Here is a 27446-nt window from a genome sequence, read left to right as displayed (position 1 = left end):
AGGAGTTTTCCACAATGTGCACGTTACCAAGTTATTGGTGAAGCACATTCTCCCTCCTGTTTGCTCTTCTTCCTTTTGCTGTTAGAGGGGTTAAAAATCTGAAATCAGAGCAAAGGTCAATATGGGAGGACATACATTAAGGGACATACATAGAGGTTAGGGAGAAGGCTTCACAAAATGAAATTTGGGGAACTTTACCCTTGTGTTGTGCTGCATCAGGCAGTTTTATCTACAGATGAATGCAGATGGGCAAGAGCAAGAAATTAGAGTGATTAGCTTCTTGGGAGCTTCAGTGAGGTTTGGGAGAGTGGGTCTGTCTGTGAAACTTAGATTTTTGTGATTGATTGCTCCCTGAGAAGTTCTGGAAGGAATTTTCTGGGCTATTGATACTGAGCTTTGAAGAGGCTGTATTTTCTCCTCACATTCTTTGGTGATTTGTGTGTGAGAAACTGGTGTGAGGGAAAAACTTTACATTTGAAATTCCTCACTAAAAACTTTCGCTTGAGAAGTCAAAAAGAACATGTCTTTTGTTAATATACCCCATCTTCTTGAGGATTGTTGATCTTGTCCATTTCCTCAGTGGAAATGCACAATGGTTTTCATTGCTATATTTTGCCCTGGCAAGACAGAAATGATGAATAGAAACCTGAAACACAAAATTTTTATTGCATTAGAGCTACTACTATGTCTTCTTTTTTCGTGAACGTGAGGGGCTTTTGAGCTTTAGGGGCACCTTAATTTGTTGAAAAAGTTAAAACTGATATTTGGTGGATATAAAATGAAAATTGTTCATTATAAGATTCTCTTGGTTTGGGTTTTTATGTTTTACTATGTGTGATGTTGGGGTTTTGTTTGTTTGTTTGTTTGTTTGTTTTAGAAATATTCACTATATTTGGTTTGTACTGTCTAGTAATTTGTGAGCAATGATCTTTTCAAAAGTGCAGATTAAAATCCTTTACAGATGCTGGGAGTCATAGATGCTAAACAAGTCAAGATCATGAGTTCCAAAGTGTTCTTAAATGTTGCATCTGGTAAGATAGGGAGAGATAAAACAGGCAGAATCCAATGAGTAGAGCTTTAATTTTTTTTTCCTAGGTTTGGGAATTTTGCATATGATCAGCCCCTTTTGTTTAGTGTTAAAATGTGGATTTAATCATAGTAAGATTACAGTGTTCAATTACTTGTTCTGTGCATGGTGGTGATATTTTTTTGTTTGCTTGAGAAGCAAAAAAATATATCTAGTATTGCCTATAGCAGAGTCTGTTGGACATGATATATTGGTGGGTTTTTTTGTAGTTTGTTTTACTGTGATCTTGCTTTCCTGCAGCAAATTCCACAGTACTGAATACAATAATGAAGACTTTAATTGTCTCAAATACTTCATCTTAGGCTATTTTTTTCTTTGTAGAAGGTGCTCAATAAAATATGTGTATTTGCAACTTAACATGATACATGTGCATGTCTGAAAAATGCTGAGAAATGATTCAAAATTCCTCAGTTTTGAGGTTCATGAGCTTGGCATAGTAATTGTAAGTTTCCCTTGATAAAATTTTCCCCCACTTTTAGAAATCTAAAATCAAAAACTAAATTTATTGTGTAGGAACAGTAGATGGCCATAAGAAGTATCAGATTTCAATGTATGTCCTAGAAAAAAAAGTGTTATTTATTGTCTCACTCTGTAACTTGACTGCAGTAATAATGACATCTAGGTTGGAGTAAATAATTAAATTATTTAATTATTTGGTAATTAATTTAATTAAAGGACTTCAGCTTTCTAGGCTTTTGTCTGCAAATGTGGTACTGCAAAAATTTTTTTTCAGACTTAAAGAACAGATTTATTGTCAAAACAGTCCAAAAATTGCATACCTGTGTTCCTCTTGCTTAAAACATTCTTGTCAATATCCTTATTGAAATGAACACTGTTGTTTTCTGTTGTTTGTTTTTATTTTTCTTCTTGGTGGTTATGGGAGAGGAAAAAAAGGAGAGAGGAAAAAAAATATTACAATTTGCAGTGATAATCAATTAGTGAAAACTGAGCTGATTAAAAAAACCTGTCTGAAGTTATTTGTGCACACCAGTGAAGAACATTTAACAAAGATGGATATTTTTAGATATTTAAGATTAACTGTCAGCTTAGGTTTTCTAAAATAGACTGAGAAATAAAATTAATGATTTCAAAAGCCAGAAGGAAGTCAAATAAATCCAAAGCTTTTAATTTTCACAGAAACATTGATTCTTATTCTGAATTTCTGAAAAAAAATCTTATTCTGTATTTGTGAAAAATAGCAATACTTTTGCATTAAACATTAGCAGTATGATTTCCATTCTAGATGACATGGAATACTAATATAACTGGAATATGGTGTGTTTAACTCTTATAAATTTAATGAGTTGAAGAGGTATCTGTTAGAAACATTGTGTCCCTCTTCATTTCCGTCATCTTTACTGTCAAGAAAGCTTGAGAAAAGTCAGTGCTAACTGTGGTGGGATTACTATTTAAAAGTGACAATCAATACAATTTTAAGCTGTAAAAGTGTGAAATCCCTGAATCCACAGTTAAGATGCTTATGGTTAGAAAGTAGTTATTTGTTGCAGATGTTTCTGTAGACCAGGGTGTAATGGCACTGAGGTGAGCTTCTGTGTGTGTGTCTTGAACCAGCCCACCAAGGAGACTGGCAGTGGAAAGGATGGTACTGAACTGCTTGTTTCTGCTGCTGTATGAAGTTTTTCAGAACTCAGTTATAGTGGAGTTTCTTAAAATATAAATATTAATATAATCTTGAAGTGATTATTTATATCACAGGGCTCATAAGCTTTTCTTGGTTGTATACTTCTCTTGCTGCTTGCTTCCAGCTGCCAATGTCCATAGAAGGATAAGTCAATCTACTTGAGCAAAGCTTGTGCACTGCTGTTTTGAAAAATCAGTCTCTATTATCTCTTTCAGAATCTTATCTGTTCAGAGTGTGGAGATGAATTCACTTTACAGAGTCAGCTGTCCATACACATGGAAGAACATCGCCAAGAATTGGCAGGCAGTAGGATGCACAGCTGCAAGTCTTGCAAAAAAGAATTTGAAACTTCCTCACAGCTAAAGGAGCATATGAAAACTCACTATAAAATAAGGTGACAATCATGGGATTATAACAAAATGCGCAGATGTTACTTTTATGGTGATAGCTGGGAAAAGCAGGAGTAGTATTTCCAGTCAGCAAAGTACCATGACTTATGCAGATAATTTCTTTTCTTTGGTATGCTGTTCTAAAATGACACTTGCTTTTTAAAATCTTGCTTAAGTGGGTGGTTATTTTTGGAGGCCTCTTTTTTTTCCCCCGTTTTTGTATTTAGGCATGCATACTAAGCGTAGTTCATCTGCCAGCTATTTGTAAACATGGGTGAAGTTTCTCTGATGCAAAGTGATTTTTGAAGTGCGTTTATGATTTTAAACACTGATATCAGTATATTGAAGCAAATGTATATTAATTTTACATAGCATTTATTATCATGACAAAAGTTTTAATGCTTTTATTCTGCAAAGGTGCAACTTGTTCTTTGCAGTTTAATCATCTTTCCCAAGAGGTCCTCATTACAGCCTCCCATTAGTTTCTTTTCAATCTGAAAAAGCACAAAATGAAGGGGGATAAAAGAGGCCTGGTAAATGCTGTTCTTATTTTTGGTGAATATTTGTTCTATTCTTTTTTTCAGCTCTCTAATTTAACTTTACTTTTAGGAAGGTGAGAATTACTTTAAGTTAGAAGGAAGAAAAACTTCTCTTGGTTTACTTTATATATTAAAAAAGCCTAATGTCTTGACAAGTGCTTTCTCTTTTAATTTTCACTGTTTTTATAAAAAACAGATGAGGAAAATTGCATATTTAAAAACAAGAAATGCTGTCTATTTCCAGTTCTTTTTACTAGAAGTTAACACAGGTTCTAAGATCTTAATAGTTACATTGCAGGAGGTTAAACAGGTGGTGTAAATCTGCAAACAGAAATTTAAAGGTTTGAAGTATTGAGTTAAGTTTGTATTGGGCTATATAAATGTATCACCTACAAAACTCATTTTTCTTGTGGACTACTCCTGTGTAGAGATGTTGGGATGAATAAACTAGTTAGTTTGATTTGTAGCAAAATTAATTTTGGGAATTTATATTCTCTGTTTCTCTGTTTCTGTGGGGAGTGGGATTTGTATTTAAGAGCCAACGATGAATATTTCGGTTGGCAAAATTCGTAACTGGCTCTTACCAGACTTCAGCAAGTCCCTTTGTACTCCAGTTTATGAGATTTGCATATTCTAGTTCAGAATGAAGGGCTTGGCTATGTTCAGGCAAAAGAAATAGAGTTGCACAGAGTTGAAAGTTCCCACCAAAATGTTTGTGAAGTCACTGTATACTTCTGGCAGAATTTACCCTGAAAATAGAGAACCTCTAAGATGTATTGCATTTTTACTGCAGAAGTAAATAAATTTCTTGATGTATGTAGGTACTGAGAAAAGAGCAGCTGTTTACGTTGTTCTTTCATTATCACGGAGTTTGAGTTTTCACTGGTGATACTATGTTGCCTTCAAGTCAGCACTTTGTTAAAAATGATGGGGTAAAAGAACTTCAAAGTAATATTTCATATTAAAAATATTATTATTTTTTTTTAATCGCAGGGTATCAAATACCAGATCTTACAACAGAAACATTGATAGAAGTGGGTTTACCTATTCCTGTCCTCACTGTGGAAAGACGTTCCAGAAACCGAGTCAGTTAACACGACATGTTAGAATACACACAGGTAAGGCTGTGAATGTTTTTGTTTTACAAAAATCAGTTAACTTCTGAAATTATGTATATTTTTTCTCCCTGTTGGGACTTGAAAAATTGTTAATGCATTTGGTTCATTAGATGCAGTTACCTGTTGGTTTAAAATAAACTTTAAGTAATTCATTTGCTTAGAAAATTTATATACTTTTAACATTTCCAGGTTTATATGATTAGAAACAGTTAAAAAATGTGCAAAATTCTATAGATTTCATTTGTTACCAAATATCAGTTTTGTTACTTAGAGTTTCAGTGGGTCTTAAAATCAGAATCCCTAGATAAGAGATCTGCTTTAAATTAGATCTTAAGTACTCTGGAGAGTAGGTTCTAAAGTTTACAATTGCAAGAAGAGCAAAAGTACGTGAGAATGATACTGATAAAGTAGTAGTCTTGCATTTTTTAAACTTGATTTATTTAAACTTACGAAGTGATCTTCTGAGGTGATAAGCCTAGGTTGTAATTTTAATAATTGAAGAAGTGCAGGTAACTGTTCAGATTTGCAGAATGAGTAGGAAATGTTTTCTGCTATGTTTCTGTCATAAATATGTGCATGTTCAAACCATAAGCAGTTGAAGTAATTGAAAAATACCAAGCATAAAATAATATAAAAGTTTTGAAGTTTACATATGACTATGAAAGAATAGTTCTTGTGCTTTAACCAGGTATACATATTATAGCAGGAGTTTAGCTTTAAATAAAGTCTTCATTGAAGATGTTCCAGTGATGTTTGATATGTTTTTTTCATACATACTGAATAAGTTGCCATTTGTCTAATTTTTGGCTAATTCAGGTATTCATTTATATAAGTGTGCAATTCTGTTTGTAATATGAGCCAGTGTAATATCACTGTTCAAACAGTGATGTGATGAGTTGCCATTTACAAGAATAGCCTTGTTTACTAAGAAATAAAAAGATCATTGTGTGACACTTTCTTAAGGATCTTTTGAAGTTTTACAGATCTAGTTATAGAAAAGTAACACAAGAGGTCACCCTTGTACCTGCTTTAAAACAGTTGCTTGAAAGTAATATCAAAAAGAGTTGACTGAAAATTAACTTCAGTATTTTAGATTCTTGGCTCTATTTAATTCCTTAGCTTATTCTAGTCAGAATTAAAGAAACAAGATTATAGGTGGTTGTGGATGCTTTTTTAAAGCTTCAAAAAGTTCAAGGGCATTTTTTTTTTTTTTTTGAAGACTAAGAGAGATTTGTCTATTGGGAAACCAGAGACAGAAAATGCAGTCCTAATCTGCGCGTGCTGGGAGATCATTTTAATTTCCAAGTAGCTTGCAAATACTCATTTAATTTGTGAAGTATGTTAGTACTCTAAATCTGCAGACAATCAGCTGCTTGAGGTACTGTAAATATGTAGAAAAGAGCAACTCTGCTTTGAAGAGTTTAGAATGCCCAAGTCTTTAGGTGTTAGAATAGCAGATCTGTGCACAATGTGCAGCATTACATTAGCCTCTTAATTGCAGTGCTTTTTTTTTTGTTCTAGCTAGTCATTTCAAGCACATAAAACCTTCTGGGAAAAAAATCAAGTCTCAGGGACTGCAATTCCCACATTAATAAATAAGTAATGAACCCCTCGCCCCCTCTCTCAAAACTCTGTTTTATTAAGCTATACTTGAGAAATGCAGAAATTTCACATTTCCACAATAGAATTAAGATTTTGTTTTTATAATGAGATTTACTTGCATAGGCAAACTTAACCTGAAGCAATATTTCCATGTGTCCACCAGCAGCTCTTACTGGAAGCTAAGCTTCTTGCCTATGAAAGCCTAATGGGAATTTTGTATTTCCAGGTGTGAATCTGTGTTCTTTGTTTTAATCTCTTTAAAAAATTATGCAGTTAAAACCTGCAATCCCTAAAGCACCTTCAAAACCTCTAAGCAGCAGAACAGGAGATATGTACTCCTTCAGTGAGTTACATGCTTGTAATCAAGTTCAGAAAAATAGCTGCTTTTGTTTCTGACAACGAGAATTTAATTAAGAATTAATAAGTTTAAAGTAGATGCAATTAAAGCTATAAAAATATTTATTAAAACTGATTTAGTGTGCACATTGTAGTACTTACTGGTGTAGCAGACATAACATACTGTGTGCTTATATTGGTCTTGGCTATGGAAATGTGCAAAGGCAGGGTGTTAAAGATTTTCAAGGTCCTATAGTTATCACAGATGAACTATTTCACTAAAAGAAAAAAAGGGTACTACCAAGTTCACAGTGGAGGAGATTTCCATTAGTCAATAAGGACACATGGTTGTAAGAAACTGAAATTTATTAGTAGTATGTTTATGTAGTTTTGTAATCTGTTTATGTAGTCCTCTTATATTCTATAACTTTAAGATTCTGTGGAGTTTTTCATGCTTATCTGGTAACGTACAAAAAGTGTAATTATGCACAGCACTGAGGACACCAAAATTGGGAAATTGGGACAGCATTTCTGTAACAATATTGGCTAGTTTTTCTTTAAACGTTCAATATGAACAGTTTTTAAAATTACTTTCTGAGCAGAACTGTCCAAAACATTATTTCATTGCTTATTTTCAGTAGGTGGTTGCAAAGAAGGAATGGCTCATAATATTTATTGGGGAATGAGAACCATGAGAATCTTTTGCAGTGTTACTCTAAGACTTTTTGATTTTAAATCAGATAAGAGGTTAAATTTTTGACTGTTAGTTATTTATTACTGTCCATTTACCCTCTGGGCCTGGTTTGTTTCTGTGAAGGTATATGCACTTTATAGGAATTGGTGTAAAACATATGTGGGTTTCTTTTTCCCTTTGTTTGTTTTTTTTTTGCTCCCATGATTTTGCATAGCAGCTTCTGAGATCTTTCAAACCACAAGTTGAGGGAAGCTGTTTTAAATAATTGCTTAATCTAGATTTCCTTTATTTTACTCATTTCAACGGATAATCATCAGCTGTGTCAAAACTTTTTCAGAAGGCTACATTTTCATGTCGAGGTAAACAATAGTATTGTCAAAACGTCCTAATAACATATATATTACCATGTGTATTTTATTTTAACGGATTCGTGTTTTTGTTTAGATGCAGGGAGCTGCTGACGTTTACTTAAATCTCCTTACCCTTCCTCCTTCTGCTGCTGTTTCCTTGCAGGTGAAAGACCTTTCAAGTGCAGCGAGTGTGGGAAGGCCTTTAACCAGAAGGGGGCTCTGCAGACCCACATGATCAAGCACACGGGGGAGAAGCCCCATGCCTGTGCCTTTTGTCCCGCCGCCTTTTCCCAGAAAGGCAACCTGCAGTCACACATACAGCGAGTTCACAGCGAGGTAAATGCAATCATTCATCGAGGCCTGAGTGCTAACATGTGCCTTAACTCAGTTTTGCTGTGTGCTCCAACCAGTATAGGTTTGCTGCTGTAGTGTGGATTCTGGTTTGCTGCTTTTACCTGTGAGCTTTCCTTAGCTTGGTCTGAATAAATGTAAACTTAGGAGAAGCATCAAAACCTTCATTTGCCAGTGTCTTTTCAGTACTAGGGTACATTAATAAATAGTGGAGTTAGGTGTACAAAAATGTACTTAGGTCAGTCTTGGGAGTACAAGGGCTGGAATCAGCTGAAAGTAAGCCAAAAGCAGCCAAGCAGAAAATGGTGTAAAATTTCAAGGCCAAACAGCAATTCACTAATTCTGTTGTAGAACATACCTCCCATTTGTCTTTGAAGTATATGTCTTGTAGCCTTTTACAGAAGTTTTTTTGGTTACAAGTAGAAGAAAATTCCAGAATAAGATTAAAAAAAATAGTTTCAGGCCTCTTTTATGTCTGGTTTCTTTCCTCTTTTTGACAGTTTTTAAGACTCAAAAGATACTTCTGTGATAAAGTAATACAATCTTCTTAGCAATGTGAGCTGTGCAACTTTGTTCAGTAGTTTACTTGCAGACTTCAGTGATCTGTGGTTGGAAATACCCATAGAAAGAGACCTAGTTTTGGTTTGGAAATCATAAAGTGATAGAGGTAGCACTTTTTGCTTCTTTTTTTTCCTGTGTGCACAATATCATCTTTGTTCTCTCTCTTTGCCTAACTCTGAGATTTGCATTCTCATTTTCCATTCTTGTGTTACAATGGTAGATAGTACTAAGGATCCTTTTAGCGTGTTGGTTTCTTTCTTTTAGGATATGCCTCAGTATATGGATATGTCTTAATAGTTTGTGATACACTTAATTATGTTAAGTCGCATAACTTCGAGTACCATGTCTGGTTTGGACCACTCAATTCAGGAAGGACATTGAGGTCCTGGAGTGTGTCCAGAGAAGGGCAATGAATCTGGTGAGGAGTCTGGAGCACAAGTTCTGTGAGGAGTGGCTGAGGGAGCTGGGAATGTTAAGCCTGGAGAAGAGGAAGCTCAGGGGGGAACTTATCACTCTCTACAACTCCCTGGAGGGAGGCTGTGGCCAGGTGAGGGTCAGCCTCTTCTCCCAAGCAAGCAGCAACAGGACAGGACACAGCCTTAAGCTGCGCCAGGGGAGGCTTAGGTTGGACATCAGGAGGAATTCCTTCATGGACAGGTGATCATTAGACATTAGAACGGGCTGCCCAAGGAAGTGGGGGAGTCACTATCCCTGGAGATAATTGGACTTGGCTCTCAGTGCCATGTTCTAATTAACGTGGTGATGTTTGGTCATTGGTTGGACTTGAGGACCTCAGAGGGGCTTTCCGATCTAACTGATTCTGTGATTTTGTGGTGTGACTAGTCATCCTCAAGGTTAACACTTCTATATGTGATCGCTTTTGCTACATAAAAAATGCACTAACATTGATTAACAATAACTCAAATTGATTAAATTAACTTTTTTCAATATTAGTTAGGGGTGGCGTAAAAAATATTTTTCACTTTTTTCTCTGTTACTGTTTTTCTGTAAGAAAGAAGTTGTGGGATAAGGTACTTTAAATAAATGGTACCTCTTGATCACATCCTATGCTGTGTTTTGCAGTCCTGAGCATGCTTTTGAGTTACTGCTTTGGATAATTTTTTGATTTTTTTTTTTTTTTTCTCTTTCTTGCTGTTGCTGTGTTTTCTTCAAGCCTGCATGGAACACTGTGAATTCTTTGTTTTATTCTGAGACGGCTACAAAGTAACATTGCAGCTGATAATGAATTACAGGTTGATTCTCACTTCCTAAAAAACTGTTTAGTTGTAGCATATTTTATTACTTAATACCTCTTTTTGAAAGTCTTGTTGGCAGTTTAGTGTCACAAAATATGAAATAACAATACTATATTGCAAGTACTGCAGCGTGTTTTCTTTTGACTCCCTTGTTGCTCCCTGCACATTGCAAGTATGACATTAGATGTTATTCCTATGTGGTACACCTGGAGTGCAATCTGCAAATTTAACTGCTTTTGTTGCCTTAACCCATTCGTTTGAAAGTCTCAAACAAGTGGCTGCTGATCACTTTCTCATTCTGTGTGTTCAAATTCAGTTCAAACTAGACATTAAACTTCTGTGCCCTTCACAGGTTGGTTTTGTCTGCGTTTTTAGCTCATACTTCCAAACTTCCATTTGTATTATATATGATGTTTCATCTTCAAGCACATCTTAATTGATAAAGTTGCATTTCAGTTTTGCTTTTAAGAGTGGAATGGTAGGAGATGGTAAAGAGAGAAAAGTCTGAGGCCTCGTTTACTGCAGGACATCTGTTTTGCTATCTGGTGCTTCATAATGTTGAGAAGTGGTAGTAGGCAATTGTAATCATGCACATAGATTATAGTTCATTTATATCCAAAAGGTGCCAGCCTGATTTCATAACTGCATATTGGTAACTTGAAAAAATAAGCCATTTTAGCTCTCATAATCCCATAGTATACTTGTTATATAGAAAAATAATGAAAAACATAATATTTGGTAGATGTAGGGAAAACTTTTTTTTATTTTTTTTAAAGGTGAAGAATGGCCCTACATACAACTGTACAGAATGTAGCTGTGTCTTCAAAAGCTTGGGTAGTTTAAATACACATATCAGCAAGATGCACATGGGTGGTCCACAGAATTCTGCAAGTGCTTCAACAGATGTATCTCATGTTACAGCGGTAAGCTTTGCTTGGTATACTGTGAAAATGGCTTTGAGAGTTTAATAGGTCTGTATCATAATTCCAGTAATTCTTCAGGTAGTTTAGAACTTCTAGACCTGTATCTGTCTTTTGGATTTTTCATGTTTTGTGTGATTTTTGGTATTCATTTGCGGGATTAAATATTGGGGAAATGTAAATTGGCCAACTATATGCAAAAAAGTATTTACAATTCGAGGGTTTGATTGAAAATATAAGTTGCAGTTTAATTCTGCAACTAAGTAAAATATAATTCTTTTTCTTACAGATTGTGTTAGCCTCCTCTGATAAAATAAAAATTGTGGGGAAGTTTTATATGCTGTATTAGTTTCAACTTATTTTTAGGAATTGTTTGTATAATTCTAGTCCATATAAACACATAGTGGATTCTTTTGTGTATATCTGATAGCTTTTTTTAAATGTTAGCTTTGTATTAGGCAGATTTTAAGGGAACAGACATAGCTTTATTTGAAGCAGTGAATGCTTTTTTTTCTTTACCAAGATACAAAAAAGAGCTAAAAATTCAGAAAATGTCTCTGGTTTCATAAGAGTAGACTATTTTTTTAGCCAGTGCATATTTAATTTATCTTAGTACTGTTCTTTTTTTCTTTGATTAGAACAACCTTTTCTACCTTTAGTCCCCTCTGTTATGCCTGATCTACAGCTCATTCTTTAATGTTCAATGGGTGATGAGTAATACCAGACTTTGAAGGAGGAGGGTTAAAATTTGAACTCTGAACTTCGTTTTGTGTCTTCTTGAAATAAACTGTCTAGTAATGTTGTTTGGAAAAGCATTTTTTTTTACATTTTCTGAAGTTGTTTTATAGGGCAGATGCTATTTGTTTCTCCATGTTAAATCATAAAAAGAAAGAGTAATATGTCTTTTTTTTTTTTTTTGCAAGTACATATATTCTCTCTCTTTTTTACATTTCTACATTCTCAAGCCTAATCTTAAAAGCAGGATGGAAAATAATTCCTTCATACTACCTCATGCGTTTTTTTTCCCCTGGACAGTTCTGGTTTTATTTTTTTGTTTTGCTTAAATAGTTTGGATTTGCTTAGCATATTGATTTTACAGCAGTGTGATATTATCTCTGCTTGCATGGATACTTTGCTGCTTTCATGCAGGAGAGGAATAGCAAAAAATGCCATACAATAGTATAAGCAAAGAGAGAGAAGGGAGAAAAAGATTCTTTCTAAAAATAGATACCAAGAAGTTTAGCAAGGAGGAGGAGAGATAAAAAATGACATGTCAGTTGCATATTAGAGGGGATTATGCTTTTTAGTTGTAATTTTATATCTGAATCTGCATATATTTAATTGTTCTTATTTTTTTCTGTTGCTTTAGAAACTTAGTTCATTATTAGATTAGCACTAACATTCTTAGATTAGAACTTTCCTTCATTCTGCTGAAAACTTGCAGAGCTGCTTTAACAACAGATCTCTAGTAAAATAATTCTATTCTAAAGTTTGCCATCAGTCTCTGTCATCGCTTGGTACATACCTGGAGATAAGCAATGATTATGTCCTTATTAAGTACCCATTCCAAAAGCTGAAGTTTCCTGAAGTGCTGTGCTACTAAATAATGTACTCTTATGTGATACATAAGAATAATTTCTAAATTATAGTGACTGTAAGGCTGTCATTTTGCTGTCATTTGCTGCATTAGTATTTATAGCTAAAATGATTTTGTAGACTTCTGTTTCTCTCACATAGTCTGATTTTTCTGTGCTACTTCTCTGCATTGTATCAGCCGTGTTTTTCTTTTCTTGGTAAAGATTTTAAATATTTTGATTTCTTTGTAGGACTCTGTCACCCAGCCTTTAACAACATCCCCTACTAATCTTTTGCAACCTGTTGATAACAAATGGAAGAATGTAAGTGTGAAGTTCTTGTCATATTTTTGTGTCAAGACTATCAGTGGGAGAAACTTTGCATAATTTTGTAAGTTTTCATTTAACTGGTGAAAAAGGGCATGCTGTGATACTTTGTGATAAGTTGGATCAGCTAATAGGTGACGGGAAGCTCCTTGGCGAATGCAGCTGGTTATTTAGAGATAGAAGAGGTCTTGAATGGATTATATTGCCTCATTTGTTTATACACTCATGATTATGCACGTAAGTTTGTTCAGCAGCTCTTTGTGGTGATGAGGGACAGGACCTGAGGGATTGGCCATTAGTTTTGACAGGGGAGGTTTAGGTTTCATACTAGGAAAAGGTTCTTCACCCAGAGGGTGTTTGTGAAATAGAAAAGGCTCCCCAGGGAAGAGATCACAGCACCAAAATGGATGGAGTTCAAGAAGCATTTGGACAGTGGTCTCAGACATGTGTTGTGACTCTTGTGATATCCTGCAGAGAGCTAGGAGTTGGACTTGATGAGCCTGATGGGTCCCTTCCAAAACAGTCTGTGGTAATGTGATGAAGAGTGCCAGGTTTTTCCTAGTGAGAGGTATGAGTTGGGAGCAATGGATCCCATTGCCTTCTCCTCCCAGAATTGCCTGGCACTGCTGGGCAGCTTTCCAGCCACTCTGCCCCTGGCCTATAGCACTGCCTGGGGCAACTTCTGTGACCCAAGTGCAGGACCCAGCACTTGGCCTTGTTGAACTTCATACAATTGAACTATTGACCAAGTCTGTCCAGATCCAGGGTTGTATATGGTCTGTATTTCATGCTGGCAAATCTTAGGATTTTTCCAGTTGTCTGTTTATAGTGTTCACTATTCATGAACTATATTCAATGATACAAGAGGAATCAGAGCTATCAGAATACTTAAAATATGCTGCAGTGTGTTTATTAGTGAAGAGATTCAAGGTGTGTTAGCTGCCTTGTCCATCAGATGAAATACTTAGACATGATTTCATCTTCTGTTTTGAAGAAGAGGGAGAAGTCTGTCATCTGAATAGGGAAAAGAAAAAAAGTTTGAGGGTCAAAGCTAGGCAAATTGACAGTTGGAAATAAGGTATGAAATTTTAGTGAAGGTAATTTACTCTTGGAGCCATGTGTTGAAGTTGGATGGCAACAGAAAAAAATGAACCACAATACACTACTCGATTTGAAGAGCTGCTGTAATTTTTTACAATTACTGTGACTTGAAGGAGTAATTCACTGTGAGCAGGCACACTGTGTTACACAGCAGATCAGACAAACCAGAGGTCATCACAAGGTTCGCTGTTCCAGTTGAATAACAGTGGAATTACCAAGAAAACCTAGAAAGAGACCTCTGAAACTTTTTATAATTAACAATGTATCTTAAGAGTAACAAACTTCTTATATGTGGATGTGTGTACATTGTTGTTCAAAAAGGATAACTTCCATAAGACTGTATAGAAACTGCTTTATAATACTCAAGACACACTGGCTAAATGCATATAATACTGTAATTTTCATAACATAGATGATGTTGAGAAGTTCCCTCATTAACAATTAATTTTTTTTCTTGCTAAAGCCTAGGAGAATTTTGTACTCTTTTAATGTAGGCATCCTGCTCTACATAAAAACTTCCCTACATACTGTTTCCAGAAAAGACATTATGAAAGAGCTGTTACACTCTTCAGCAAACTGCTTTGCATCAGTTCCTGTTATGCCATTCTCATTGCAATATAGTGTGTCACCCATATTGAATGGTTTATAGCACTTTTGCTAAATTGCAATCTGAAGAGATAATGGAGTCTTTTTGTGTCTTGCTAGTGAGGTGAAAAAAACCCTAATTGTTAAATCAGCAAAGTAACAAGTGATATTCTTGCATGCAAGAGAAACAAGATGAGGATTTGGTTTTCATCATCTCATGAGAAGGCATTAAGAATACTTCATCATTTTCACAGGACATAATCTAAGTCAAGCTAGTGTTTCTTAATATAATTCTTTGTAACCATCCTTTATTTACTACAGTAACTGTCCTCTTAACTGTCTAGTGTAAAGTGTCAGTATAAAGAAAATCTCAGGGAGTTTTCAGATTAGAAGGAAATAGTACAAATGTGAAGCCTAAGATTATTTATTGCTAAAAATAATCTGAAAGAAGATAGTCTTTTTTATCTGTATGTGGTTGCACATGACCCTGGAAGTGAGCATTAGAAGCAAATAACCAGTGTGTTCTAGGATATCCAGCTGTGGGGCTAACCATTGTATAAATACATATTTCTATTTTCTGCAGTAAAACAAATTATTGAAAGCGGTTGTTTCAAAGGTGGTATACTTGTGCAGTCTATTTATCATAAGAAGAGAAGTTTATAAATGTAGGCAAACAAGAATCTTTATTTCTGCTTTTAAAACAAATACCAAAGCTCTTTATCACTTTTTACCCTTCATTTTTTTTACTAATGTAGTCTAAGATACACAATTTCAAATTAAAAATTGAGAAATTAGATTTTTGTCATGTTTTGAAAGCAAAACGAGTGAGAGGCTCCAAGTCAGAAATACAATTTAATAAGAAGAAAGGAAAAAAAAAAAAAAAGTAAAATACAATAAAATAAATTCAATGATACAAAAGATCACTGACAGAGTCAGAATACAATCTGAGTAGGGTGGTGGAAGCAGTCCAGGTGAGGTGCTCTTCCTGAAGCAGTGATCCTGTAGAAAGGTCTGGTAGCTCTGGTCCTCTGGGAATCCAGTGGGTAAAGGCTGCTTGCCCTGTCCCAAATCCCAGCTTATATCCATGTGAGAATGCTTGGCTCCTCCCCCTGGGCAGAGCATCTCACAGTGGGATGATGAGTTGTGAAGTGGGTCCTTGATGGCCCATTAAACAGAGATAACTCCTGGAGGGAGTTACCTGTGAGTCATGGGCAACGCATTTGGTGTGCCATTAACAGAAGACAGCCCAGATAAGGGCCTGGGAGGGGAGGGGAGGGGGCCTGGGAAACAGTGCTCCAACAATTGGATTCAACAGTTCATGGAGATGGTGATAGAATACTTTGTGCACATCCTATACTACAACCCAAGACAATTTTTGCACTTCTAATTTTTTTAGTATTTTGATGGAGCCTGACGTGTATTTAAATTTTTAGATTATGAAGAGATTCCTCTAGAGCTAAAGGGTTTCAAAAGTTCCAAATTGAAGGGGAAAAGTTAGTAGTTTATTCTGAAAGGTTTTGATACAGCAAGACAGATAATTTCCTAAAAAAAAAATTCTAATGGAAGGGTGCTTTTTACAAAGTGCCTGCTTTAGATAAATGTGAACTCTGCAAAGATAGCCCTGTCGTTTTATTTCTTTTGGGAATTACTTTTCATGTGGCCTTTGCATGTGGAATTTTGTAGTTGATCCCTCCTTGTGTTTTCTAAAGTTGTTGAAGATTCAGCAGTTAACAGTAAATTTAATTCAAGCTGTAAAGCTTACCATTTCAAGCTTGGGAAGAGCTGTAAAAAAAGGGTATATAAAAGCAATTCTGTAATGGAGTAAGCAAACTTTGAATGAGGCTCTGTATAATCATTATGTCTTGTATAAGTAGCCATCCTCATAGTGGACAGTTCTCAGATATTTCAGGTAAGGGAGCTGGACAGGGGAGTTCATAACACATACCTTTGATCTTGTTTGACAAATGTACCGCTGTATATTTCAGGCCACACATTTTCGGTCTCCACTTCTTCAACAGACAGAAAACCAGGTGTCTCCAGCTGCTGCTCATCAGGGTCAGCAGACTGTCACTGATGTCATTCAGCAGCTCCTTGAGTTATCAGAACCAGGTCCTGTAGAAAATAACCAGCCTCAACAACCTGGTCAGCAGCTCAACATTGCAGTGGGGATCAGTAGAGATATTTTGCAGGTAAGAGCTCTATGTGAGAACAGCTTTACATTTCATTGGTTCCTTTCTCCGTCTCTCTTATATTTTAATGAAATCTATTCTCAATATTTTCAATTATAGCATTCCTTATGGATTTCTAAACAAGCAATCATTCAAGAAAGAGTTGTAAAGGTTTATATAATGGGTATGGACTGCACCAATATATCTTTATATGGCTTTAAGTGTACACCCCGTACATGGATATTTTCACTGATACCTTAAGCCTTTTTTTTTTCCTGTTGCCTAGAAGCAGCTCGTGGTGTGTTCTTAGGTTATCAGTGCTTAAAACATGATATCATTCAAGGCGGGAAAAATATTTTTAGCTGGTTAAAAAATGAGAATGTATTCGTGGCCTTTACCCTGTTCTAATTAATAAGGGCTATCTGAATATTTCCTATTTGTGCAAGATTTTTTTTTCTGAGGTCAGCCAATGTTTTTCTTAAGAAAACTTACTATATTTTGTCCTTGATAATGGCAGAAGGAGAGGCAGTGTAAGGGAAGAGATGTAGGGTGGTGAATTACTATCCGTGCTTGCATTACATGAATTACTTTCTGCAGCCCGCACCACATAAAGGCACAAACAGGATGGATCAGGGCAGAGAATAATATTCTTTAATGTTTAGTGGTAGGCTAAACAGGTACCTTAGGTACCTTACCTAGGTACCTTATCTGTAAGGTACCTTTTCATCTCTAGACTTTTAAGTACCCTTTAAATTTGGGTTTGGAAGACCCAAATGTTATGGGCAGGTTCATCCTTTTTTAGCTGTGCTGTGCTATCTAATGTCTGGAATGTAATGGAGAATCAGAAGGAGTAGCTACATGATACATAAATATTATCCTGATAGCTATTTATAAAAAAGAAAAAAAGTTGTTGTGTCCTGAAAAGCAGCTGCAGAGAAATATGTAAGTGCAGAAAATCCGACCTAAAATTTCACGGACAGTCAGAAATCAATGCTGTGTAATAATGTGTTTGCAGGTTTGCAATACAGCTGAAATTTTTTGAGAATGAGACATTTAATTTCTTTAATTATATTTGCACCAGATCTTTTGTTTGAGAAAAGTTGGGGATAACTGAAATGTTTCTTCCTTAATCTAGAAATTTTTTTGTTCTTTTTTTTAGCAAGCATTAGAGAACAGCGGGTTGTCGTCAATTCCTGTCTCTGCGCATTCTACTGACTGCAGCCAGGCTAAGGCTGCTGGGGCCCAGGATCAGAACCCAGATGTCCCGAGCCTCTCAAATCATCAGGCTGATTCTAACAGTGCTGAACAAGATAAGGAGCAAGATAGTACAGATAAACTAGATAAAAAGGAAAAAAAGTTCATTAAGAAAAAGTCACCGTTTTTGCCTGGTAATATCGCCAATGCTTTCTACTTCTTGTGCTGTAAAGAGTGTAGTAATTGTGGGTGTGTTTATGGCTTTATAAAGGGATTTCCCAAAATATGTTGTGGATTAGTTATGAACAGTATTTGTTCTTACCTAAAATACAGTGTAAGGTATGATTAATAATATTTATAATTTTCATTATAAAATATATTTTAGTTTAAAAAAAAAGTCAAGATGGCGTGAAATGAAATCATACTTCTAAATCTTACTGATTAAATCAGTGGTGTTATAGGAAAAGGACAAAAAAAGTATGTGACTCTAATATTCTCTCCCATCATCCTTCTCTGACAAGGACTGGGTTTTCATTGTGTGTCCCAGAGTAAAGAGTCCTTGCAAGGACTATTCTTCCCCTTTGGAAGTGGGGCCTTGCAGAGGCGTAAGGGCAGGACTGCAGATCTTGAGTGATCCCATGTAGGGAAGGACGAAGGCTGGCATTATGAATAATTCTTCATGTCACCTGTCTCCGGAATCACAGTACTGATATGATATTGTCACCATAAATATATATCATTCTGCCTCTATATTGTGTTGTGTATATGCAAGCCTGCATTTTGTCTCTGTGTGTTTAAATGCAACTTCAGTTTCAAGGTTGCTTGAGCTTTATAGCTGCTAGAAATAGTTTGTTCCAAATAAAGCCTTCATACTTTAGCAGGCAGCTTGGTATATACAATGCTATAATGCAGCCTTTGATCTCTCTCTGTAGTATCTTCATTGATACATTGATGTTGCTTTTTCTTTTGCAAGGGATGGAGAAATTGATCCAAAGTAAAAACTTGTCTTCTTCAGTGTAGATGTGATAAAAATTAACATGAATTTTTCCCTCTAGTAATAATTATTTTGTTATTTAGGTTTAACAGTAACAGACTGCAAATAAAAATAAAAGGCTACTGCTGTACAGTCAAACACAACCACTTTTGTTTTTTTGCTAAAGTAACATAGTCTCAGTGTAACATAATCTCATGTTGACAGGAAAAAAAACATTAGGTTAACTGGTTTAAGTGAGCAAACAATCTGATATTGAATAACATATATTAATAAAAAACTTGGATAAGTTTTAGAAGGGGTTTCTTTAATTTTTTGTTGACAAAAAGAGTCCTGTTGCCTTAGGACAGACACTTTGGATTGTAAAACAACTTTTGTAAAAAAAGTAGCCTTAAATTATTAATGTATCAGAAGGACTTGGGGCCTTTTTCTCCTTTACAAGTTTACAAAATGTAATTTAAGTCTGAATTTGCAAAGGAGAGGGTCAAACAAAGTATCTCCTTCAGTTAGATAAGTGTTAAGTACATAAAATAATTTGGTGTGGTTGAGGACTTACAGTCATTGTTGGATAATTTTGTTAACTGGTATATTATATTGCATTTACAGCTGCATTCTACATTTCTAAATGGCATAGAAACTGGGTTATTTGAATTTCAACAGGATTCTCTTGGGTTGTTTTTTTTTTTTTGACATTTCAGTGCATCACCATTTTCATGAAGTAGAATATATGAGAGAGAAGTTAATCTTCTATGAAGCATGTTGTGATGGCATCTATTTCACAAAGTGTTTTTGTGGTCTGATTACAGTAGCATTAATCTAGTGGGATTTTTCAAGAATTGTTAGGAGGTTTAAAAAGCATTTATTTTCATATTCCTTGTTTTAGGTTCTATACGCGAAGAAAATGGAATCAGGTGGCATGTTTGTCCATATTGCTCTAAAGAATTTAAAAAACCAAGCGATTTAGTGCGCCATATTCGCATTCACACCCATGAGAAGCCATTCAAGTGTCCCCAGTGCTTCCGCGCCTTTGCTGTGAAGAGCACTCTGACAGCACACATAAAAACACACACTGGCATTAAAGCTTTCAAGTGCCAATTTTGTATGAAAAGCTTTTCCACCTCAGGGAGTTTAAAAGTTCACATTCGCCTGCATACAGGTAAGGCCTTGAAATGGCTTTGTGTTTTCTGTGATGTGGGTGGGACCTTTAATGAGAAAAGACAGTGTGAAATGTGTAAGTTGTAGACATGTCTGCCATGTCATTGTTAATATCTATCAGTGAGTGTATCATTTTAGTGTTGTACCTAATGAGTGTCATTTTTTGTCATAACTTTCTACTGTTTCATGGCTTTGAAACTTTGGGCTCTTACAAAAAACATGGACATTTAATTTTCTGATGATGAGTGAGCTGTTATTCCTTTCTTATAGCACTATTCTGAGTGTATTTAATTGTGCTTTCTCAAGAGTCATGCTCTTGCAATTTGAGTTCTGATTTTACTTATCCCCAGTAATCCTTAATATTTGCTCTGCATCTTCCCTCCCCCTCCCCACAGTTTTTGATAATTTCACTGTAACACTCAGGACTGGTTACTTCCTATTTTATGTTGTACATTACAGTGTTGCTTCATGTTTTCACTAACTTACCTGTTTTCAGCATCTTACACTGAATATCCTATAACTCCTCTGATCATATGGTCTCCTTTGATCGTATCATACATGACATCTTCAAAACCTTTTTATGTAATTGAACTAGCCTTTCCATAAAGAACAATTCATTTTCTGCTCTTGGTAGGCTACCTAGTTGTTCTCCAAGTTCTTCTTTTGTTCATACAGGTAAATAAATTTGCAGCAAGATAAATGTGCTGCTCTTCCCTTTAATTCCTGTTTATGTAATTAACTTCTGCAAAAGTATCTTTTATTAGCTTAGGTGCTTTTGGGATCCAACATGTTTTGTAGTTTGATGTATTTTATCCATGAAATATCAGTGTTGAATTCATCTGCAGAAAGTCTTCCACTTTTTGTTTTTGTAAGCTTGTAAACCAGTATTTTTTTCTGTTAAAGTCAGGCTTACTTCATACAAGCATTCAGATTAATTCAGAGGGCAGAAGCACTAGGTGGCTTGGCAAACAGGTAGTCCAGTGTTTATGGAACTGCTCTGTAGTTTCAGAGAATGTTTCATTTATTGCATTGTGAAGAATGATTCATTCTTCTACATTTTTTCTGCCTGTGATTTAACTTGATAAAGCTGTCTTCATAATACCCTGTCTCATTTCCTACCCTTTTAAATCCAAGATTTCCCCTTGAACAAAACCAGAAAGTTGTTCAGCATTTGCCTGTTTCTAACTTACCAAGTTCTCTAGGAAATCTCTCCCAAGGAGATGTTTCTACTGGACTTTGCAATATGCAAGTCTTTCTTTGATATTTCTGTTGGCATGCTTTTTTGACTGCCATCAAACAGAGTTGATGTTTCAGAGATTGATCTAGAATTTTTTCAACTTTGTCACATCCCTTTTATTCTATTATATAACACTGTTTTATCCTATTATATAACATACTTGTCTGTGTGTTTGCTGATTGCTTTTGCTCACAGTTTTTTAGAAGTTTGTTTTTGGAAGGACTTTAACCTGCAATGTAGAACTCCTAGGAGAGCTTTTGAAACACTGGAAGATTGCTGTCACTTTTCCATCATTCAGTTTCTTGATAACAAACATGCTTCAAGCAATGTGTTTCAGTCAGTTAGCCATTCAGCAGATTAGTTGTTATTTTGATTGGGTTTTCTGAGTCTTGTTTTCAAAACCTTTGTTGCAATAAACACCATAAGATAAAGCAAAAATACAGGGAATAGAATAGTATTCTAAAGCTACATTTCTAGATTGATGGAAATAAATTTTTTAACTAATTATTTTTGATCTTTTGCAGGTGTTAGGCCTTTTGCTTGTCCTCACTGTGACAAGAAGTTTAGAACATCAGGCCATCGGAAAACTCATATCACTTCACATTTTAAACACACGGAACTGAGAAAGCTGCGACACCAACGTAAACCTGCAAAAGTTCGAGTAGGAAAGTCAAGTGGTCCAGTACCAGACATTCCTTTGCAAGAGCCCATACTCATAACTGATTTAGGTAAAGAGCAAGTCAATCCATACTTTCTTGAAATTTGGATTTCAGTGGAATACAAAGGTTGCATTTTAATCAAGCAAAAGCATTCAGAGCTTGCTCGTGAAAATGCATGTTGAAATAAGTCATCGAAAGCAAACTTCAGCCAAGTGCTGTATTTTATAGTTTGCTTACACTAGAAATAAAAAGAACAGTATTTTTTATTTACAGTAAAATTGTATAAGCCTTACCAGTAAGGAAGTATGTGCATTTTTATATTAGGAATTTAATTTGAATATTATTAGACTGCTGGTATAGAAGAGATGACAATTTATGACCTAGAGTCTTCTTAAAAGATCATGTTTCAATAAACATTTGTAATAAAGATTACAGATATTAATCAGCCAGTCTGCTACATGATTTTAAAACATTTGTTTTAATTATGACCTGAGCTGAATTTGCAGTAATCATTTGTGGTCATATTTAGAACAAAAAGAGGGCAGCCTAATTCTGGAACCTGCTTTGGAGAATTCATCCAGTTATTTTAAATTCTGTTGTACAAATATTGTCACAAGATTATGTAAACCCTCTTTTTGGAAGAAGTTATACAAAACAATATGTTGTTGTCCATTAGAGATCAGTGTAGTGGGTGAGGTGTTTACTCTTTGTAGTTTGATTGAACAGTCTGCTAACCCCTGACTTGTCTATTGTGCAGTCATTTTTATGGTGGACTCTTACATTGGTAATACCTTCAGCTTATATCGATAAAATTGTTATCATTCTTTAAAAATCCTTTTTGCTTTCACCACATCCAGGAGTTACTGAAAGCAAGAGTAGGGGTTGTTTTGGTATCAGATAGAAGAAACTTAAATTTTTGAGAGGCAATCAAAACTTAGCTGAGAGCTTCAGACAGATCACACAGTATTTCTTTCTTGAGTGAACCCCAAAACAAGTATAATGCCACTTCTTGATTTTGAAGTGAAGCTCCACTTCAATACAATTAAGATCTGCTCAGTGAAAGTCCAATTTTTGGAAAAAGATTAATATTAACAGGAAATACTGTAGAAGTTGTTTCCTGTGGATGCTGATAACACATGACCTCTGCTGATGTTAGAATGTTCAATGTAAAAATAAGTTCTACTGTTTATCTAGAAGGTGTCATATTTTTCAATCCCCTGACAATATTTCCACATTTTGACTCCTTTCCCCCGCCACAAAATAATCCTAATTCTTTCAGAGGTGTCAAGAACCTAATAATGTTACTTTGTAATAGTGTTAATCTTTGAGTGGCCCTTCTGTTGATACATATTTTGCTTTCTAAAATAGTCTTAATTTTTCTAAAAACATATGAAAAAAAGTCTGCAAATTCTTCCCTACCTGTTTCAACGCTTTTCACAAAAGGTGTCTTAAATTTATTTGTCAAGTTGTATACCTGATAATACCTGATATAAATTGATCAAATATCATTTGCTAAGGTCGAGGTTGGAAGAAGAAGGTATTATTGGATCAGCAATCAGTTCATAACTGTCAACTTTTTCTAAAGTGAATGCTTGTTTTGGACAAGGCTGCTACTGTAGTGAGGTGGACCTGTGGATAAAAGAAGAACTTACGTCTAAAATACAGTGTACAGTATAATATCTGTAATGTTAAATAGATGAATGCATAATTTTAAGTAAATGCTTAAAGCATACACATTTTCTTTATATTTTTGGATACTACCAGTTTAGTCATGCATTCTTTTCAAGTAACAGCTCTTCAGACTACTGTATATTTGGAACAACTTTACCAATCATTTTTTCCTTTTTGTGTGTGTGTGTTTATATATGCAGGTCTTATCCAGCCAATCCCAAGGAATAGCCAGGTCTTCCAAAACTATTTTAACAGTAATTTTGTGAATAATGCAGAGAGACCATACAAATGCTATTATTGCCATCGAGCCTATAAAAAATCCTGTCATCTTAAACAACACATCAGGTAAAATAAACAAAATAAAGAACGGAAATGGATGTCATAATAAATTTGTGGAAAGGCACAAAATTCATATAGTAGTCACTGAAAAGATATTTTTAACCATCTCTTAAACATTGAACCAGTGATAATAGATTTTTTTTTCTTGTAGAGTTTGAGGTGACTTTGGACTAACTCATGCCTATGTGCATTTCTAGTAGTATAAGTGGTTGTGTTCTGTGTGCAGTTTAGTTTACTGCCTCTTGGATTCTTTTTTCCAAAACTGTGAATAGAAAATAACAAGCATTGTCTGTGAATTCCTATGGTAATTTTGTAATTGCATACTCCAGATTGCCTGCTTTGTATGTAACTCCTGTTTTTTGAGAAGGAAGTTTGTTTTTTGTCCTGTATAGAAAACCTAAAAAAATTTGAGCTTACATTGTAATCGAGTAAATATTGTTGGGGATCATTTTGTAGCTTGAAGCTCAGTTCAAGTTCCATGTACTCAGTGCTTGTTAGAACCACAAAGTCATGGAGTCATAGAAAAATTTAGGTTGTAGGAGAACCAGTGGAGATAAGTAATCCAATCTTGTTTTGAAAAGAAGAGTAGCTTCAAAGTTAGAATCAAGTTGCGGTTTTACAGGCAATGAGATTTAACATTTAGTCAAGGTATGAAACAATGCTCTCTGAATGACAAACTATAAATAATTAGAAGAAATATGAAAACTCCCACTGAAGATGGTGACTGGAATGTAAAGGAAGAGTCTATATGAGCAGGTGGCAATCTGCCTGTTTCTGCAATGTAAGCTCTGTACGTACCGGTGTCTCACTCTCTCTAGCTCAGATCGTGGTGAGTGCCTCATACTCTTTTTACAAATCAAATTCTGTATTTTAAGTTCTCAGACTGCCTTGAAACAGTCCTTGGGTTTTATATGGTATCTTAACAGGAGGAAGGGAAGCTTTGCAATATCCTATTTCTTGTGTAATATCCTACCTAGATTTCTCACTGTCTTCTGTAGAAACATTCTAGATGGATTGATTTAAATGAAAATAATTTTGAATTATACTGAAAATGCAAAAATATGATGTGGGTGCAATCACCTGCTGCTATGTTTTCTTTGATTGATCTTTCAACAGAGTACTGAGTGAAGCATGGCTTTGTTTAAGGTTTTGTGGAAGAATTAGAAACTTTTTTCTTTTCACCTGTTTGCTCTTTGTAAATTGGCATTGCTATAATTAAATTGCCGTGCTTGATAATTTTGTGGACAGTGTGTCCTTGTGGAGTAGTGCTGATCATTGCTTCCAAAACCTGTTTCCCTCTCTGAAAAAGAGAGAAATTTGTAGTCGGTGTGTCAAATAATCCCCAAGGCACACCAAGGAATGTCAGGATACCCTACTGCTGATTTTTATCATGTGTTTTGGTAACAAAACAGTAATCTTAGTATCTGTCATTTACTTTGTTGTGGTGTCTGATGTGGTGGCCATAGACTTCCAAGGTTACTGTAATCATAAGCTGTTCCTAACTTTTCCTGATTTTATTAAATCTTGCTTCTTTAATCTTCCATTTCTTAGCATTCCCATTGTCTTCTTCCTAGCTCTCTCCTGGGATGCTACAGTTGTAATCCTTAAAATTCTTGTTGCATTCCATTTCATTTCCTAACTTTTCCTTCCATCTGTTTTGTATCTCAGTGTAGTCTTGAAGGGAAACGCCTCTAGCACCTCTGGAAGGGTATAGTGAGTGCCATGTACTTTGAGAATGCAAGTGAGAGGCTTTCACCACTCAAATATTTTTTTCACATAGCATTATGAGAGACAGGTTGTGCCTTGTTCCAGAGGTATTCAGGATGGACACAGTTCTTTTCCCAAGAGTTTTGTTGTTAAGTGCAGTGGTAGTATATAAGGAGAACCATATCTTTTTCTCCGAACTTTTGTGGACAGTTTTTTAGCTGAACTGAGGAAAATACATGCCAGTGATAATATACTAGTCTGAAGAACTGCTATACCATCTGGAATGGAAAAATTAAACCCAAGTATTGTAATGGAGACAAAGTATGATCAGAAAAGGAGGTTGGACTGTAGAACACAAACTATTCAGATAGTATTGTTTTTACCCCTGCCAGGTTGTTTGTAACTTAATAAAGTTTAATATCTGGATTTTCTTAATTGAAACTTCTTCCATCCATACAGCTGTTACCTTAGTTTGATTTGTTTCACTCATTTTAAAATTGAGTCCTTTAATAACTTTGCAAATCAAACTCTTAAATCTTTTAAATTCTGCTTTCTCTTAAAAAGGTCTCATACAGGTGAAAAGCCATTTAAGTGCTCTCAATGTGGAAGAGGTTTTGTGTCAGCTGGAGTTCTGAAAGCACATATTAGAACGCACACTGGATTGAAAGCTTTCAAGTGTGTTGTGTGCAACGGGGCCTTCACTACCGGTGGTAGCCTCAGGCGACACATGGGGATCCATAATGACCTTCGACCATATATGTGTCCCTACTGTCAAAAAACATTCAAAACATCACTCAACTGTAAAAAACACATGAAGACTCATAGGTATGCTTGCAATTTTTGCATGAATCTTTCAATGTAGTTCAGCTGCCATTCCTTAAAGATACTTGGAAAGGCAGATTTGCTTTGTAGCAACTGTATATGTTTAAATAAGGATTTTTATTTATGGGTAGCAAACCTTAGGCACCTTTGCAGGTATAGTAAATTGTGGTGTATAGTAAAAATAAAAAAATTGTTCATATAAATAGGATATATGTCTACTGAAACCATAAAGACTTTCTCACCTTACTTTGTAGATATGAACTTGCACAGCAACTTCAGCAGAATCAGCAGTCTTCTTCAGTAGATGATTCTACAGTAGATCAGCAGAGCATTCATGTTTCTACGCAAATGCAAGTGGAGATTCAAAGTGATGAGCTACAGCAGTCAGAAACTGTTGCAACAGATCAACAGGCTATTTTAGAGTTAGACCAACAGCCAGTGGTAGGCACAGAAGAAACAGCACTAGAACAAGAACTGGCTGATCAGCCTTTAGAGCAAGATGAGGGTGAGTATTTGAAATACGTTAAGCTTTATAAAATGAGGTAAGTTTACAGGTTCTCAAATCATTGTTTCTCGATAGGAACTAGAAAAATACAAGAAATAAAGGCTACTTACTATATACTTGAAGTATGTAGTACAGTTTCATCCGTTGGTGTTTAGGTTTACTATTAAAATAGAAAAAGATTAGGATTTGCACCCTTTAGTTGTAGCAAGTAAAACTACTAGACAAATACACAGAAAAATAATCTGTCCACAAAACCTTACCATGTCAGTTCTCTTATTATTAAAAAACACTGCTTTGTAGTCTACTTAGAAAGTAATACCTGTGGTTTGAGGTCAATGTTCCATGTTCTTATTTTATTTGTAATAGTGGAACGAAGTATTTTGGTTTTGCTTCTTTGCTCTTTTTCATGGTGCAATGAGCTATCAAGTACAACAGGGGAAAATAAATAAAATGTACTAGAAACAACGATTTAGATACCTGTTCAGCTAATAATTGTTTAATTTTTTTTAATGAGAAAATTTGTATGACTAATAAAACACGGGGGTTTTGAAACAACTGAAATATAC

At 35.2% G+C, this 27446-nt stretch overlaps 1 protein-coding gene across 5 annotated transcripts in view; it reads left to right on the top strand.

The window, feature by feature from the left end:
• ZNF236 (zinc finger protein 236) overlaps nucleotides 1-27446 on the top strand; it is a 73618-nt gene that overhangs the window by 13521 nt on the left and 32651 nt on the right. For all 5 annotated transcript variants that reach the window (XM_083865043.1, XM_083865042.1, XM_083865041.1 and 2 more), the window contains exons 4-15: nucleotides 2945-3123; nucleotides 4651-4775; nucleotides 7921-8093; nucleotides 10702-10848; nucleotides 12672-12743; nucleotides 16418-16621; nucleotides 17760-17988; nucleotides 19669-19941; nucleotides 21702-21905; nucleotides 23708-23852; nucleotides 26118-26378; nucleotides 26630-26880. In XM_083865043.1, the coding sequence (XP_083721169.1) occupies nucleotides 2945-3123; nucleotides 4651-4775; nucleotides 7921-8093; nucleotides 10702-10848; nucleotides 12672-12743; nucleotides 16418-16621; nucleotides 17760-17988; nucleotides 19669-19941; nucleotides 21702-21905; nucleotides 23708-23852; nucleotides 26118-26378; nucleotides 26630-26880 (2263 nt within the window). The remainder of the gene's footprint in view (nucleotides 1-2944; nucleotides 3124-4650; nucleotides 4776-7920; nucleotides 8094-10701; nucleotides 10849-12671; nucleotides 12744-16417; nucleotides 16622-17759; nucleotides 17989-19668; nucleotides 19942-21701; nucleotides 21906-23707; nucleotides 23853-26117; nucleotides 26379-26629; nucleotides 26881-27446) is intronic.

This window comes from Zosterops lateralis, assembly GCF_965231275.1.
Source record: "Zosterops lateralis genome assembly, chromosome: 1".
Classification (NCBI taxonomy): Eukaryota; Metazoa; Chordata; class Aves; order Passeriformes; family Zosteropidae; genus Zosterops; species Zosterops lateralis.
Note: the sequence above shows the minus strand (reverse complement) of the source record. Positions and strands in the feature narration are given on the sequence as shown.